At 36.2% G+C, this 16,109-nt stretch overlaps 1 protein-coding gene across 2 annotated transcripts in view; it reads left to right on the forward strand.

Annotated features, from left to right (window-relative positions):
- The window catches only part of doc2b (double C2-like domains, beta), a 260,480-nt gene that overhangs the window by 186,178 nt on the left and 58,193 nt on the right, over nt 1–16,109 (forward strand). For both annotated transcript variants that reach the window (XM_030154266.1, XM_030154267.1), the window contains 2 exons: nt 7,777–7,886; nt 15,837–15,963. In XM_030154266.1, the coding sequence (XP_030010126.1) occupies nt 7,777–7,886; nt 15,837–15,963 (237 nt within the window). The remainder of the gene's footprint in view (nt 1–7,776; nt 7,887–15,836; nt 15,964–16,109) is intronic.

Raw genomic sequence — 16,109 nt, forward strand, 5'->3', positions numbered from 1 at the left:
TTAAGAAATGTTTTCGTCATGACTCCAGCGATACAAAAAATTCTGTAAGCAATTTCTAATGCCTACTTACGTTTCACCTCACCCACCCTGTAGACTATAATTATTTGAAAACTACAGGGTGGGGAAGCAAAATTTACAATATTTTGAGGCAGGGATTGAAAGACAGTGTATGACCAATTAGTTTATTGAAAGTCATGAGAATTTATTTGCCACAAGAAAATTGACAATAGAAAATGTTTTTATTCTATGTGTCCTCCTTCTTTCTCAATAACTGCCTTCACACGCTTCCTGAAACTTGCGCAAGTGTTCCTCAAATATTCGGGTGACAACTTCTCCCATTCTTCTTTAATAGTATCTTCCAGACTTTCTCATAATAGTTTTGCTCATAGTCATTCTCTTCTTTCCATTATAAATAGTCTTTATGGACACTCCAAGTATTTTTGAAATCTCCTTTGGTGTGACGAGTGCATTCAGCAATTCACACACTCTTTGACGTTTGCTTTCCTGATTACTCATATGGGCAAAAGTTTCTGAAAAGGTATGGATAATAGTGTTAGGTATGATTATGACATCAATATATGTTTGGTTTCAAAACAATTGACGTAGTGCCTGCTGAGAAAAAACAACTAAATGTTCATAGTAAATTTTGCTTCCCCACCCTGTATATTAATAAATGCTTTTAATAAAATCATTTTATAGGGAAAATGTCTACATTTAGAGCATTATGGTTCAAGACAGTCACTTTCTAATTGACAGTGCCCTGATTATTTATTATCTCAGTTATTATTCCAGATGATAATAGAAAAAACTTAGTAAATGTCTACATGAGTATGAGAAGAAACTGTTTTAGAATGTCGTAGGTGAATGTTTCAGTTGTGTGAATTTACCTGTCTCAGCTCAAGTCGGCTGTAACTGGACTTGTCAAATTGCCAGCGGCTGATTTTAGAACACTGCCTTACATAATATGTGTTTCTGTTGGCTCTAGCCTCCTAAACTGAAATCAAGCCATGTCCAATACTAGTGTACTGAGACTGAAGCAAGACTGAGACCAAAAGCAGGGCAGGGCGACATTAAGTCTAGATGGAGAACAGATACACACCAGGGCATTACAGCAGCCTTTTTTTCAAGTACTACAGACTGACCTGTGTGACGGATGAAATGACTCCTGTTGCCAGTGATAAGCAGAAGGAGGCAGCCTGTATGTAGAAAGATGGATTAAAACTTTTTTCAAAGAACAGCAATTATATTAATGAAAAAAGTAGGAAAGGAAATTTATGAATATTCCTGCAGTTATACACTTCAGTCACCTTGAAATAAAATCCTGAACCCTCTTTGTCCAAGACCAAGACAAGAGTAAAAATAGGACCAATGGCCCTGTAGCACGTGTTCTATCAAGAATCAATAACAAGTTGAATTTGCGAGTTTGTCAGGTCTATGTTAGAGTCCTGTGGTCTGGTTCTAGGAGATCAATCTCTCAAAAGAAGTGGGTGGTACTTTCACTGGAGGAGAACTCAACAATTTAAATGAAAGTCCATATATGACTTTCCATCAGTGCTCAATAGTAACTATATTGATATCTCTAACCATGTCCATGTTGTAAGCCATTAAAATATGGCCCCTTATAAGTAAAGGCAAATCATTAATATTTCAAAAATTTGTCAGAAATCCAAAAATCACAATTGCTGAAAACTGTGAACAAACTTTGTAGACATTGTCCCAAGGAAGCTACATAATCTTTAAAAAATGAATCCAACCTGTAGTTTTGTCTAATGTTTGAAGAAATTGCTAATGACAACAAAGAACACATCGTCTTCACAATAGCTTATAGCCTATCGGGCGGCGAGCTAAAAATGCCACAGATCAATACCTTCAAAAAGTGGTCCTCAGACTGGTCACAAGACACACAACATCAGTCAGTGTTATGATTATAGTCAGTGGAATGAGTTTGTAGATTAGGCTGCCCACACCTTTTTGACATGCAAGTTAGTTTTAAAATGACCAAGTCAAATGACACCCCATGCATTTGTGATACATTGCCGTAAAAATCTTAAGTCATTGAACTCTGCCTAGTATTGGTCCATTCTCCAAACCTACATGCTCCCTTCTGCACATGCTCTGTTTAGTCAAGGTAAAACTGGATGTTTCAGCAAGATAATGAGACACACCCAGGGCATGACATGTTGAAACTGTTAAGAATTTAGTTTAGTTGTTTTTTTTTCTTGTTAACAATAAAATAAAATTTAAAAAAAAAAGCTTTTGTTTGTGTTTGCCTGATGCAGCCACACATTTTTGAAACACATTTTTCCAAGATTTTATTGTTATTTATTATATATTTATTATTTGAAACTGTAAAATTTCAAGGGTGTCCGAAAACCTTTTTCCACTACTGTATATACTAAGTATACTTTACATATAGATGGTATTCACTGACGTCACACATCCAGGGCATTAGGTCAGTCTTCGCCATGTTGAGGGGCAAACAAATGCATCGTTGACTGCGCTTACCTTTGTATGTACGTGTGCTTTGTTCAAAGTGTGAGCCGCGGCTGCTCCACCACACAGAAGGACAATGGTTAACACCTGTACCATTCATGGATGTTACAACAGACAGGACGAAGATGTCAAACGGGGCTTTTATAGAGTACCCAAGGTACTAGTTAACCAGGGGCCCAAGACCAAGGGATTGAGCCAGCAGAGGAGGGAGGCTGGACTCCTTAAACCAAATGACGAATGACAGTAGTCGTTCTGGTATGGTACTATAACCGCTCCCTTTGGTTTACACTTCTGTCATTCGGTTTACAAATGTGTACCCAGTTTGGATCAAATTTAAGGGCATTTCTGTGAGCCAGGGGTGGGAGGGGGTTGGGGTGTGTTCTTTACCCTAGCTTCGTTGTCATTCTACTTTATTCCAGTGTAATTTCACCCCAAAAGAGTGTCATTCGGTTTTGCTGTACACAAAACATGTACACATTTGTAAACCAAATGACAGGAGTGTAAACCAAAGGGAGCAGTTATTGTACCATACCAGAACGACTACTATCATTCATCATTTGGTGTCATTCATCGTCCGGTTTAGGGAGTCCCGAGGGAGGCCTGGATAGCCAGGATAAACAGGAGAAACTTTGAGCCAACCAGACACACAAGGATTTGTCATGCTCATTTTGTACCATATTTATTTGATCCCTCTGAATAATATTGTACGCTCTCTGTTGATAAGGTCCTTTGTAGGGTTAGGGTATGTACGTGGTCAGGTGTAGGGCAGCACATAAACAGCAGGTGCTGTTTGATCCTCAATATGGCAACCGCGGCGGGGTTCCAGGAGTGGTGACGTCAAGTGAATACCATCTATACAACATAATAGGTGTACCTTGTCTAACTGCATGGATCCTTATGCTACAATTCAATTCAATACATTTCTGGTCAGTTACTTTACTCTAATGACTTACACTGAATGGAGTCATCCAGGGCTGCATAGTCTGGACAGTAGCTGCTCAAGCAGGCTTCCAAATGATCAGTCATGGTGCAACAGTACTTGCACAGAATGAGGACATGTGCTTGTTTTCTGGACGGAAGTTCAGAAAACAACTTGTGACAAGCACAACTCACAAGTTATAAACAAGTGCCTCTTCATTTCCCTTTGGAAGTGCAGTGGTAGGTGGACATATCAGACAAACACATGTTGAATATGACATGGTGAATCCCATATATTAGTGGTAAGTTTTTGGTTTCTTACTTTGTCCAGCTCTCCCACTCATTTTTACAGCCCTTTTTTAGTAGATATAAATTGGAAGGTTAACTGGTTGACTTAGTTGTGTGTGTTGACGCTGTGTTTCAAGAGAAGAAATGTCAGACTTGATGCCCTGCACATCAATGTAGGTTCAAACACTATAGGGAGGATTGGTGATATGTACATATTTTTGGAATAGCTCATGATCTACCCACACTATCTTTGCGATCCGCTGGTCGATCACAATCATCACATTAAGCACACATGTATCATATATAACTAATGGAGAGAGGCTCATTCACCACTTTAATTAAATAATATGCACTGAAGCGCCTTAGAGCACCAAACACACAATAAACAAATCCTAATGAAATACAAAATATATATCAAACAGTGAACAGTGTATGTTTACTGTACTGTTTAAAATGCATTTGACAAGATTAAGATCTGGAAAGAAAAGAGGAGAAAACACAGAGTAATTAATAGACGGCACATTAACATTCAATCATTTAATAAAATTAGAGAATAAAATTGTTATTTGCATTTTTATACAAATCATGATTATCAGCCTTTAAAGCCGTCTTCATTTGAATATTTGTGCTTTTGTGTGCGTGCATCTCTCTTGTGGGAATCAACCACTGATTGTGGGAGAAACAATCAGTGAGAGGCTTATTACGGGAAACCCTGCCATTAGACTTGCAAATAATCACACCAGCTAATTGATTAGATCCAACAGCATCACATGTCTTCACCTCTGATTCACAGCACACTATCATCATCCTCATCTTGTCATGTTCGTCGCCCTGCTGGCGGGATTTTGTTGCACAATATTCCACCGATAAAACTGTGTCGCCTGTCACAATAATTTTCATCTCATGCCTAGACTGTAACTGATGAAAGACTGACAAAGTGGCAGTTGGTGAAAATGCTGCAGTACACTACAGTCTGCTGTCTGCTTTATTGAAACACTTATTTATCACATTAAAGGCTGAGAAAATCTGTTCAGTCTCATTCTGTCAATGAGGAATGAGCCAAAACAAACTGTGGCTATTGTCTAAATGAAAAATGCAACCAAGATGGGGAAACAACACTGTGTAAATATACTACGTTTCACAGAGATAAACGACACACTGGTAGACAGGCATGTATGAGGACTGTACCCTGTTCACCTATGGCAAACAGTGGAAATATATGTTGTACTATTAAAATATGTCCATGTGTTTACAGAAAAAAATATTAATACCCCTAAACCACTGAGCCGACAAACTTGCTAATGTTAATATGCTAATATATAGTAGAATTTTAGAATCTATAAAATAATAATGTCAATAAACTTCATTGTTATAGTCCCTCTCATACAAGAAATACAGCTGAGGTGCTCTGTGAAAAATACATTAGATCCAATGGATATAGAGAAAATGAAATACTGGGATAAAATACAATTAATGTAACAAGTTTGAAAATGAATCCCAGTCTGTAAGATAAAATGAATATGAAATTATTATTCATAGTATGCATAAGATAAGTAAAGGATCCAATGATTCAGAAATTACCTCCAGAGTTTCTCTTTAGAGATTTACAGCTGTGTCCAAACCAACTGTCTGTTAGAACCAAATAATATGCAATAACAGGATGTGTGAAACCACCTTTCAGAATCGATTTTTCAAAGTTGTGTAGTAAGATGAGGACACTGTAAGGGCGAAGACATGCTAACCCAAGTGCTGATTGTCACCAGAAAAGGTAGCCCGACTGATCAATCAGCTCCCGTCTCCCTGACACAGTCATAAAAATGTGAAGAACACACCAAATCGACTACTGACTTCAGCGTACATTCTGCACTTGTGCAAGACGTAAAACCAGAAATGATGGAACATCTCTCTTGATCTAACACAAAGCTCGCTGTCGTCAGTCATTGTTGTCAGCAGAGATTGTTGAGTCATCCAGAAGGGTTGTTGTTGTAGTACTTGTTGAACGGATGGATAGTAATAAGAAGATACTGGTGTTGTCAGCTCTCGGGCTTCTTCTTGTGGATTAAGATGTTGCAGGCGAAAACTAAGGAGAAATCGCACTATGCTAACAATGCTAACAGTGTTTACTTCATGGAATAAATGAAGTTCATAGTCAACACTCCTTCAGATATGATATGAGCAGTGAATGGTCTATTATAGAAGAGAAAAATAGTGTGAAATACATTGGCATAGCTGTATTCACATGGAAACTTCTCATTCACTGATTCACTAGTCAAGGGCTATCCCTCCACCAATCAGACTGGTCTGACTGAACGACGTGTAGTGGCCGATTACACTTATTAAATCGGCTGAAAAGACTGGCGACAGCATTAAAGATGGCTGATCACTCAGAACACACCAAGCACACTGTCACCGATCTCACCAGACTGCCCGGTGACGTCTGAAAATCATGTTGGTGTGTCTTCGCCTTAAAGCCCACTGAAAACATTAAACTCAATGAATAAAAAGAAAAAAAAACAGCTCAGTTTATTTATGTATTATATGCATATGTCTGTATGATTAAATCACAACAATATACTGTATGCAGATGATATGCTATTCTATTAGACTCGAACATATGATTTTCATCTTGTTGAAATATGAGTGACTGCAATGACCAAGTAATAAAAACTTTCTGACCAGTTGCATGAAAAGTCCTTTATTATCTTAAATATTTGAAAGGAATTAGAGATGTCACTAACTAATGAGTCAGTAACAAAATACCAGACCATCTAACACCCTGCTTTTCTGCATTAAAACAATTAAAACCAGGTACTTTCTTTAATTTATATTTTCATTTTATCATTCATATTTTTTCATTTTAGGAAGGAAAATATTTCAGTAAGGAAAAGATGAGCCAAATTATTTGCAAACACATTTAATCTTTTGTTGCTGCTTTGAGTTGGGTTTTAAGAACATACTGTATATCCTAGTATGAACAGGACAGTTGTTTTCATGTACTGTGCACTGTAGGGCTTTCCTTTCTTTTGTTTTGTCAGAATTGTCCTATTGAGAAATATTGTCTCACTGTTTTCTCTTGAGTTATGTTCTATCTTTATATGTAAACTGATAAGATAAAACTTTATTAAACCCTGGAGGAAATTGTTCAAAAGGAGTGAGATTAAAAACAAATAAGTGAAGGGTAAATGACACTAGTGCAAACTGGATAGCAATTCTAGTATGATAAATGTAGTCCAAAATAATTCAGCTAAAGTGGCAAAACAATATAATTAGAATCAAATCTGACTTGATAATGAAATAATGTGAGGTACTATTGCGCACGATTTTGTGACAGATATTGAAAGCAATATGAAATGATAAGAGATCATTTTCCAGATGATACTGACAATGATATTGAATGAAGTAATTGCTGCACATTATTTGAATATTGGTAACATTGCACGTAATTGTGATGTTCAGTGTCTGTAGGAAACTTACAACAACATTACACAGAAGAGTGAAGACTAATTTGTTCTACTTCCATTTACAAAGTTTACATTTATCCTAGGTATCATCACAGGCATCATTTGATTTATACTTTTTATCTTTACGTTTGGTTCTTGCAGCTTGTGGCTCGAAAGACACTTTTTTTTTATTTTGCAATGTAAAATTGATTGCTTTTTCTCAGTCAACTTGTTTCTGACAGGAGCACAAACATATTCATCTAGAGCTGAGTCACTGTAACTATCTCATAACTCCAGTGCATTCATTCATCTGGACTGGACTCTGTTTTTCATTCACTCCCTGCATTGCTTTGATTATGTCTGTCACCTCATGTAAATGCACTGTGTTGTTTGTATTTCATTCCTGCCAGCGTTCAATATGCAGCAGGGAGCTGGTGTTTGCATGTGTGCCACCAGACGTCAATGCATTGACAAATTCCCACCGAGCTGGCAAGGCTTTGTACATGTTCAAGGATGTTTATGTAATCCTGGCAGCATTTTAATGATAGCGACACCTCAGGGATGAGCGCTCTCCAGAGTCAGTATCGGCCCATCACAGTGCTCAGTTGTACTCAAACTTTTCCCTTTTGTCTTTCAGGCCAATAAACTTCGAACCAAGACCCTGCACAACACACTCAACCCTGTCTGGAGCGAGACCCTGACCTACTATGGCATTACAGATGAGGATATGGTCCGCAAAACACTCAGGTACTTTTCACTTTAAGCTCCATGAGTTGAGGAGGAACAGACACAAGAGTAGATATTATTAAAAAAACTAACCAGGAAAGAAAGAATGAAAGACGGGATGCTACAGGTTAAAGGAAGCAGGAATAGAAGATTTTGCAGAAATTAAAGTGAAAATTGGAAAGAATAGAAGGGAATGATGCAGAAAAACAGAAAATGAAAGTAAAATGGTAGAATTAAAGTGAAGGACTTGAGAAAGGAAAGTGCAAAAAGGAAAGGAGTTAAAGTTAACTGAAATAGTACATTGAGGAAACAAGAGAAGGAGACATTAAAGGTAAGTTAATGAAAGAAGGAAAGGACCATGGAATAAGAGTGAAAAAGATCAAATAAATGCAGCAGGGTGAAGAAAATGAAAAGGCAAGAAAACAAATTAAAGAGAAAGGGAACCAAAAACAAGAACAAATAAAATGAGAACACAAATCAATACAATGCATAAGTAACAAGGAATAAGGCCATATGAGTTCAAGAATGAGAGAAACTGGGAATGGAGTAGTCGAAAAGAAAGAACTGGAAGAAGGTGAATGTGGAAAATTCATGGACAGCATTTTTACAGAAAGAAACTAAGAAAAAGATGAAAGAACTGGGAGGAGAAGATTTAAAAATGAGGTGAAGACATGAGGAAACTAATGAGAATAACAAGGAAAAGACAGACGGAAGAACTGAAAGGAGAAGAATGAAAGGAATATAAGAAAGGAAGTGGGGCAACGAATAACAGAAAGCAGAAGAAAATAAAGGCAGCGAAACAATATAAATGAATACAAAAGACTGGAAATAGCTTTTCTTTGGTTTAATGTGTAGATTTTAGGCATGAAAGGTTTTTGTTTGGGGAAAAAAATGCAGAGGCAGGAATTTTTGACGAATTTTCTCATTCTGGGCAAATTATCTGGGAACTGGCAAGGCAAGTTTGTGTGTATAGCACAGTTAATACACATGGTCATTCAAGGTGCTTTACAAAAATAAAAGAAGTTAAAATACATAAAGAATAAAAACTGTAAAATATAGAATTTTAAACAGAATATTAAAACAATTAAAAATAAAAAGAGAAGAGTGCAGATATAACGATTTAAGTTGCCATATGCAGAGTTTAAAAGACATATCTTCAGCTTGGACATAAACAGTGTGTGTATCTTTTGGTAACTGCATTTTTTTTTCAGAAACAAAAGAAAAACTAGTGGATAATTGATTTTTGTTTTAAAATAGAGGAATTAAAATTGAATTTCAAGGCGTTTTTTCTTTTTCAGTGTCAAAACAGATAAACCAAATTTAAAAAAACAGATTGATTTTTGTTTTCTCTTTCTAATCACAAAAAACAAAGTTACTGCCTGACAGAAATGGAAAAAACAGACCAAAAACAGTGTTTTTTTTCATTTTCGAAGACCAGATGTTGTCATTTTCAAAGAAAGAGTGCTAATGCCGAGGTCACAAAGGTTCTTACACACAGTGTGTTTGTACGAGTCTTCCAGTTTGTACAAAATCTCTAGTTTGTAGACATGCTCCCTCCACGAATGTCTATGAACTTGAAGATTCGTACAAAGCCATCGTTCGTAAGAATCTTTGTGGCCTAGGCATTAGTGCTCTTACCTTGAAAAAGTCTCTGTAAAAAGGAAAAACTCCACCATTTTTGGTCGGTTTTTCCATTTCTGTCAGATAGTAAGTTTCTGTTTTTTGTGATTAGAAAGAGAAAACAAAAATTAATGTGTTTTTTTTTAAATCTGGTTTATCTGTTTTGACACTGAAAAAGAAAAACGCCTTGAAATTCAATTTTAATTCTTCTATTTTAAAATGAAAATCAGTTAACCACTAGTTCTTTGTTTGTTTCTGAAAAGAAAATCCAAATACCAAAAGATACACTGATCAAGCAGCTACAACAGCCTGTAATGACACGTGTAGTTCATTTACATTCTACAGGTTTATTTGCTCCTCATAACTTAAATGTATTTTACCTCCACAGCCTATGATAAATCTTGCTCTGCTATGCAATGCAATGTTACTTCACTGTTCTCTGCTTCTTTATTTTTACCACAGTGTCATCGCTGTGCAATCAAGTGGTGCAAGTACATTATGCAATCATGTACATAATGACTTTGGTAGCTCCGGTACAGATCCCAGTCATAGGTGGGCTGTAAGCAGTGGATGATTTAAGTTTGCTTTTCCTCCAGGCAGTTCAGAAACTTCTAATGTATGTTTGTGTTTGTTTTTGGTGTTTACTTTCTAACTCCTGCTGCCCCTTTTCCACTGAGGCAGTTCTTGTGCTGGTTTGCAGCCAGTGCCTAATCTCGAACCAGTTGTTTGTGTTTTTACAGCCAAAGAACTGGCTCCCATCCAAGATAACAGAGGCTGAGGGTGGTATTTTCATGACCAACGCCATCAGCTAAAACAGAACTAGAGGAATATCTAGTCTGCCTTATAGACCGACAAGAAAAAACAGCTCCAGTATCAATGGGAAATCAAAGCAGGGGCAATGGAGGAACAAACTGCCTCCATGTAATGTAAAATAAGATATCATCAAAAAAAATGTCCCAAGGTAAGGCTGGTGACATCATCATGTTGATAGCACTGGTCTACAATTTTTTTTTAGGAATGATTTGCTTCAGAGATTAAATGTGCTAAATATTACGTATTTTAATAAGATTAATTGGGAAATAAATGATAAAAGTGCCGGTTTGCTGATGTTTTCAAGGTATATGATTAAGTGTTATTACACATATATATTGGTTTATGTACATTTATATAATAGTTTTATAAATCTTCCACTAAATAGAACCTGTAAAGTGAATATATTCTAATGTGCAGACAGTGTTCTGAAGTATATCTTGTAGCTCTGAGACAAATATTCCTTTTGAGTCAAACCCATTCTCTCGTTAATTCTTGAATTTCACATTTTGACCCAAGGCTGTATCTCGGAAAGTTCAGCCAACCAGCATTTTTTACTTGATTTTTCTTTATCAGTGACTCTCATGTGGTAAAATTTCCTTACTTTCATTCTGGAAGCATTTTCCTTGTAGACCAGTATAGCTGGTGACAGATATGGGAATGGCATCAAAAAAACCCTCTCCATCTTGGTGAATGAATAGAATAGAATAGAATAGAATAGAATAGAATAGAATAGAATAGAATAGAATAGAATAGAATAGAATAGAATGTCACTGTACAATGGCTATGCAAAATGGGTAGAGCTTAACCTCTTCAGCACAAAACAATAAAAAAAGGAAGAATTGCAATAAATGAGACATCCAATAACATCAAAAACATCCAATAAAATCAAACATCCAATAAAATCGGAAGTCAATAAAACATTCATTAAAATCCACAGTTCAGACACTTTGCACACACTCTTATATTGCACAGAATTAGGGACAGTATAGACTGACCCATGGGCCTCACTTAGGTACTTAACAGTCTGATTGCCCCAGGATAAAAACAGTTTTTTAGTCTGCTTGTCTGACTTTTTATGCTTCTGTACCTCCTGCCTGAGGGAAGGGGGTTAGAATTTAATTAAAATAATTAAATTAACTAGAGATTATAAATTTAAACCTTACGATGCTTTCCAAATCATTTCAAATTATTTAGCCTATACCAATTCAATATATTATCTTATTAGCATTTTTCTATGTTTAATTTACTGTCCATGTAAATATTCATAAATGTTAAGAGTTAATTCAAAGGTTATTAAATCAAAACAGACAAAACTGGAAAAAAAGTTATTACAGTATGCATTACTAACTGAATGGAGGAACAAGTATCTGCAACCACTGCCATTCAAAAAGTATTTATTGGTGTTTTTTTTGGTGAATTGATAAATAAAATGAAAAGACAGTTTCTGTGTTCAGTATGATGTCAAAATGGGTTAAATTTGATGTCACATGTTGGCTTCATATGCCATTAGATGGTTATTTAATGATTAAAAGGTGAGAAACTGCATTTCACCTGAATTATTTAAATCAATTGAAAGGATTGATGGTTAATAAGTTATTAAACGTTTTATATCAGAAGATGCTGTTGTTCGCCAGTGGCTGTTTACGTCTTTGAGGGTTAAGGAGCCACATTCTCTTTGGACTCTAACCATCCCTAGCTAGCATCAGGTTTGGTGCAGAAGACAAAAGTATATAAGGCAGTCAAGGCTGGATTTTTCACTAATGTTTTGATTAAACATAAGTGTACAAAGCTGTTGTTTGCATAAATATACTTCATTGACTATTTGACCAATTCAGATGCCATTGAGGAGCTGCTCTTGTAATGCTTTTGATAACCGACATTAGAGGGTGTATTTATTGTCAACTTACCAAAGCTGAAAATTTATCCATCAAGTGAAATGCTTACAAATGGTACAAGTCCAACTCCTGATAAATGAGTGTTTCCCACAAGCACTTATACTATTTAAGGTCCAGAGTAGGGTTATCATTGATATTATCACTCGTTTTATGGCCCTTTAATAACAGTTTGACTTTTTCTCTGTGATAAATTAACTAAATGAACTGGAAACATTAGATGAGAGACCACAGTATGTTTGTAACTATTAACCAAAAATTTCAGCGATTAAATTATTACTTTTTGCCTGCATTATGTTCCGTAAATGTCATGTTTTTACTAGTCTAAATTATTAGTCTTTCACATTTTGAAAAATGGAGAATCTAAGTGGAAACAAAGAAAGCATGAACCACTTTCTGTCATTGTAATGAACACACAGACTCACACAGACACCTGTTGGCTTCATATGCTATTTGATGGTTATTTGATATCAGAATTGTCTGGGGAAATTACCTTTCTGTTTCACAAAAGATGATTATTGTTAATGCTACTGAGTTTCTTTGCTGTTGTTGAGGAGATGCTCAGTTGACAGATACTGACAAATGATAATTAGTTCACAAATAAACAGCAAAAGACAGTAATGTTACCATAACCAGAACACTTTTACTAAGCTCATCTTGTTGAGTTGGTTGATTTTTCTGTTGGACTTGTAGTGGATTTTGGTTCAGTGTCTGCTTTCATTTGCATACATGCACCTACTGTAACATGGAGTTTGTATGATTAGTTTTATATTTTCATTACAGTGAAAATGTTATCAGTGGCCTCAAAGTTCAACCCAAAACAAACGTATACCATTAGCATCAAAGTTAAGTCACCCTCTGTTCACCACTGTGTTTTCTGTTGATCATTCATCATTGATTATTCAGTGTACCGGAGTCTATATCACTGCAGGAAAATGCTGTAAATGAGACCTGCAATGTGCCACTTTAACACATTTTTAGCACAGTCACAGAAAACCTGTTCCTGTTTTACTCTGACATTGTTTTATGCATTAAATTAGAACCACATAATACAGAAAAGTCGCACACAATGGCAAGATTAAAGATGTAAAAGTCTTAATGTGAGGTTGTTGTAGAACAACATAAGTTGTTTTGGTCATTGCTGAATTACTTTTATTGACAGTCTGCTCAGTATTGTTATTTTAATTATTATTTGGGCTATAGAGCTATAAACAGGGTTCCTGCAGGGTCTTAAAAAGTCTTAAAAGTCTTGAATTTACAAGTCTGCATTTAATACCTTAAAAAAGTCTTTAAGGGTCAAAACACGGTATTCAACATCTCTCTGACGGGACATTTTAGAGACAATTTGACAGATTAGTGTTGCTAATTGACCCACATTTTTACTTTCAAATTAATTGTTGCTTTAGTTGGACCATAAGGGATTATTCAAAACAAGGAGCTACTTTATATTGAAATAAATGTTGGAATGGCAATCAATTAAAGTTCGCTCTCTGATGGGACATGACTGTGTTTTGACCCTTAAGTGGTATTAAATTTGATATGGTAGATCTCAAGTTATGTTACCATAAACTTGTTCGCTGCATTGTGTTTAAATGTGTGTGTGAAATGTCCAAGCTGCAAAGAAAGTAACAGTCTATTCAGTTTCAACCTGACGATTTATATTGAAATTAGGAGCCAGTTATTGCTAACTTTGCATCCCCCGCTGAGAAATGACTCAGAACAGTGAGAATCAAGGTGTTGGAGTAAATAAATACATTTTCCTAAATTCTAGGAGTCACAAATTGTTACCAGTATGTCTGTGAAATGGGCATTAAATTCTGTTCTAAGTAGTCTTAAAAAGGTCTTAAAAAGTCTTAAATTTAACTTGTAGAAGCCTGTAGGAACCCTGTATAAAAACATGGTTATTACTGCATTGACTATAATAATATACTGTATAGAATATGTGGTGTCAATAGTAGGAGGTAAAGTTTGGAATAGCCTGCCCCTCCCAATAAGAGAGTGTCCAACATACAACACATTTAAAACTCTCTTAAAACAGTGGCTCCTAGAAAACCAGAGATGCACTCTTCTTTAATTGATACCCATTTCGTCACCCATACACTGTCTCAGTTTAGTTGTATGTAATTATAGAGGTGAATGTATTGGCTAATGCCCCTGTGATCATCCTATGTCTCTTAGTTTTTTGTTTATCTGTTTGTTCATCTGTTTGTTTGTTTGTTTTGATGATGCCTATGTCATCATTACTTGTATTTTTTAATTTCTAGCGAAGGAGTGATGTATTAATGTTGGCTGTTGTTTCTGTCACCTGCCTAGGAGCAGCAGAGGAAAAGTGGTTATTTTTACTAATTCAGGCATATTTACATGGGTGTATTTTTATACAGCAATGTTCATAAATGTCCATGGTCCCTATTAAATAACCCAATAAATAAGTAAATATGTTAAGTTAAACAGAATCTACTTTTATGTAGTGAAATGATGAGTTATTTTCCTTAAACAGTCACACTCCCTGCCAAAAACTCTTTCTTTTTGCTACTCAGATTTTAATCTCAACACCATATAAATAATTTTTACCCACTTTGATTTAGATTTGCCTACAAGCTACAGCGCTAATCAATACTGCTGATGCCAGCGAGTGCACAAAGGCTGCATATTGTCCTCTGTTCAGCTGTTGATTATACAGCAAAAAGCACTCAAAACAAACCAGTATTTAACTACAGGGGCTTGATATAGTCATGAGTGTGAGTCACGTCATGTCAGAGCCGTGAGTGTTTACATAGGAGCTGTCTCTGTTCAAGATATTCTGAGTAAATTGAAGACACAGGTCCGCCGAGAGCAGCGCTGGCTCGCACAATAATTGACTTTCATTATAAATTTAATGAAATAGTGGAGTGGGATATAGATCATCAGTCTGGAAAGTAAAACATGGGGCTCTGGGTTATATGAGCACCTTTGTCCGCAGTTGTTTTCAATGGAGTGCTGTCTTTCAGTCCTCACGCATCTTTTATAACAATTACAAAACACATTATAAAGAATCTATTTATGTGGAAAACAGATTCTGGTGTACACTAGTGTTTTCACAGCAGTGAAAGGAGGATGTTTGTGTGTCCACGGGAAACATAATACAAGCCAGTAAACAGGCTGAATGTACTGTACCATGCATCACAGCACAATTCAATTCATGCTGCACTAATTGAGTAAATAAGATAAGGCCAGCAAGATAAGTTCAAGTCGAAGCAGTGATTTGGTTTTAAATGAGTTTGACATGATGAAGACCAATGCTCTTTTTTATAATCTGAAATGTCTCTCAACTTTTTCTCCTCTCATTTTAGTGTCTTTACGTCTGTTGATCCATACATGGTGGACTTCCCAAAGTGTAATTATCCCACAGTTTCCCGTCATAGTGATGGACTCAGACAAGAATCTGATGAGCTCCTCACTGCAGTGCCATCAGACCAAAAGGTTTTATTAAGTCTGGGGCAGCAGCGACAGGGAATGTTTGGTGGGAATATGATCCCTGTGATAGAGGATGATGTGCTTCAGGTGGAAAATGACTGTTTTTTACAGTTTTAAGCCCTCTTTGAGCCGAACACATTACGCCGAGGCTCACTTGATTCATGCCCTCCTCTGTTTTCTTCTGCTCCTTCAGGATTTCAGTGTGTGATGAGGACAAATTCCGACACAACGAGTTCATCGGGGAAACGCGAATCCCCTTGAAGAAGCTCAAACCCAACCAAACGAAGAACTTCAACAACTGCCTGGAGAAACAGTTACCTGTAAGTCTAGACACACTCATACACAGTGTGACATTAAAAGAAGATCCCTTTATTTATTTAATTTATTGGTTAATTTAATCAAGAACATTGCTTTAATCTCACCAAATTTGCCAAGAGGCTGTTTTTCATCTGAAATCCCTGGACAG

This window comes from Sphaeramia orbicularis, chromosome 14, assembly GCF_902148855.1.
Source record: "Sphaeramia orbicularis chromosome 14, fSphaOr1.1, whole genome shotgun sequence".
Lineage (NCBI taxonomy): Eukaryota > Metazoa > Chordata > Actinopteri > Kurtiformes > Apogonidae > Sphaeramia > Sphaeramia orbicularis.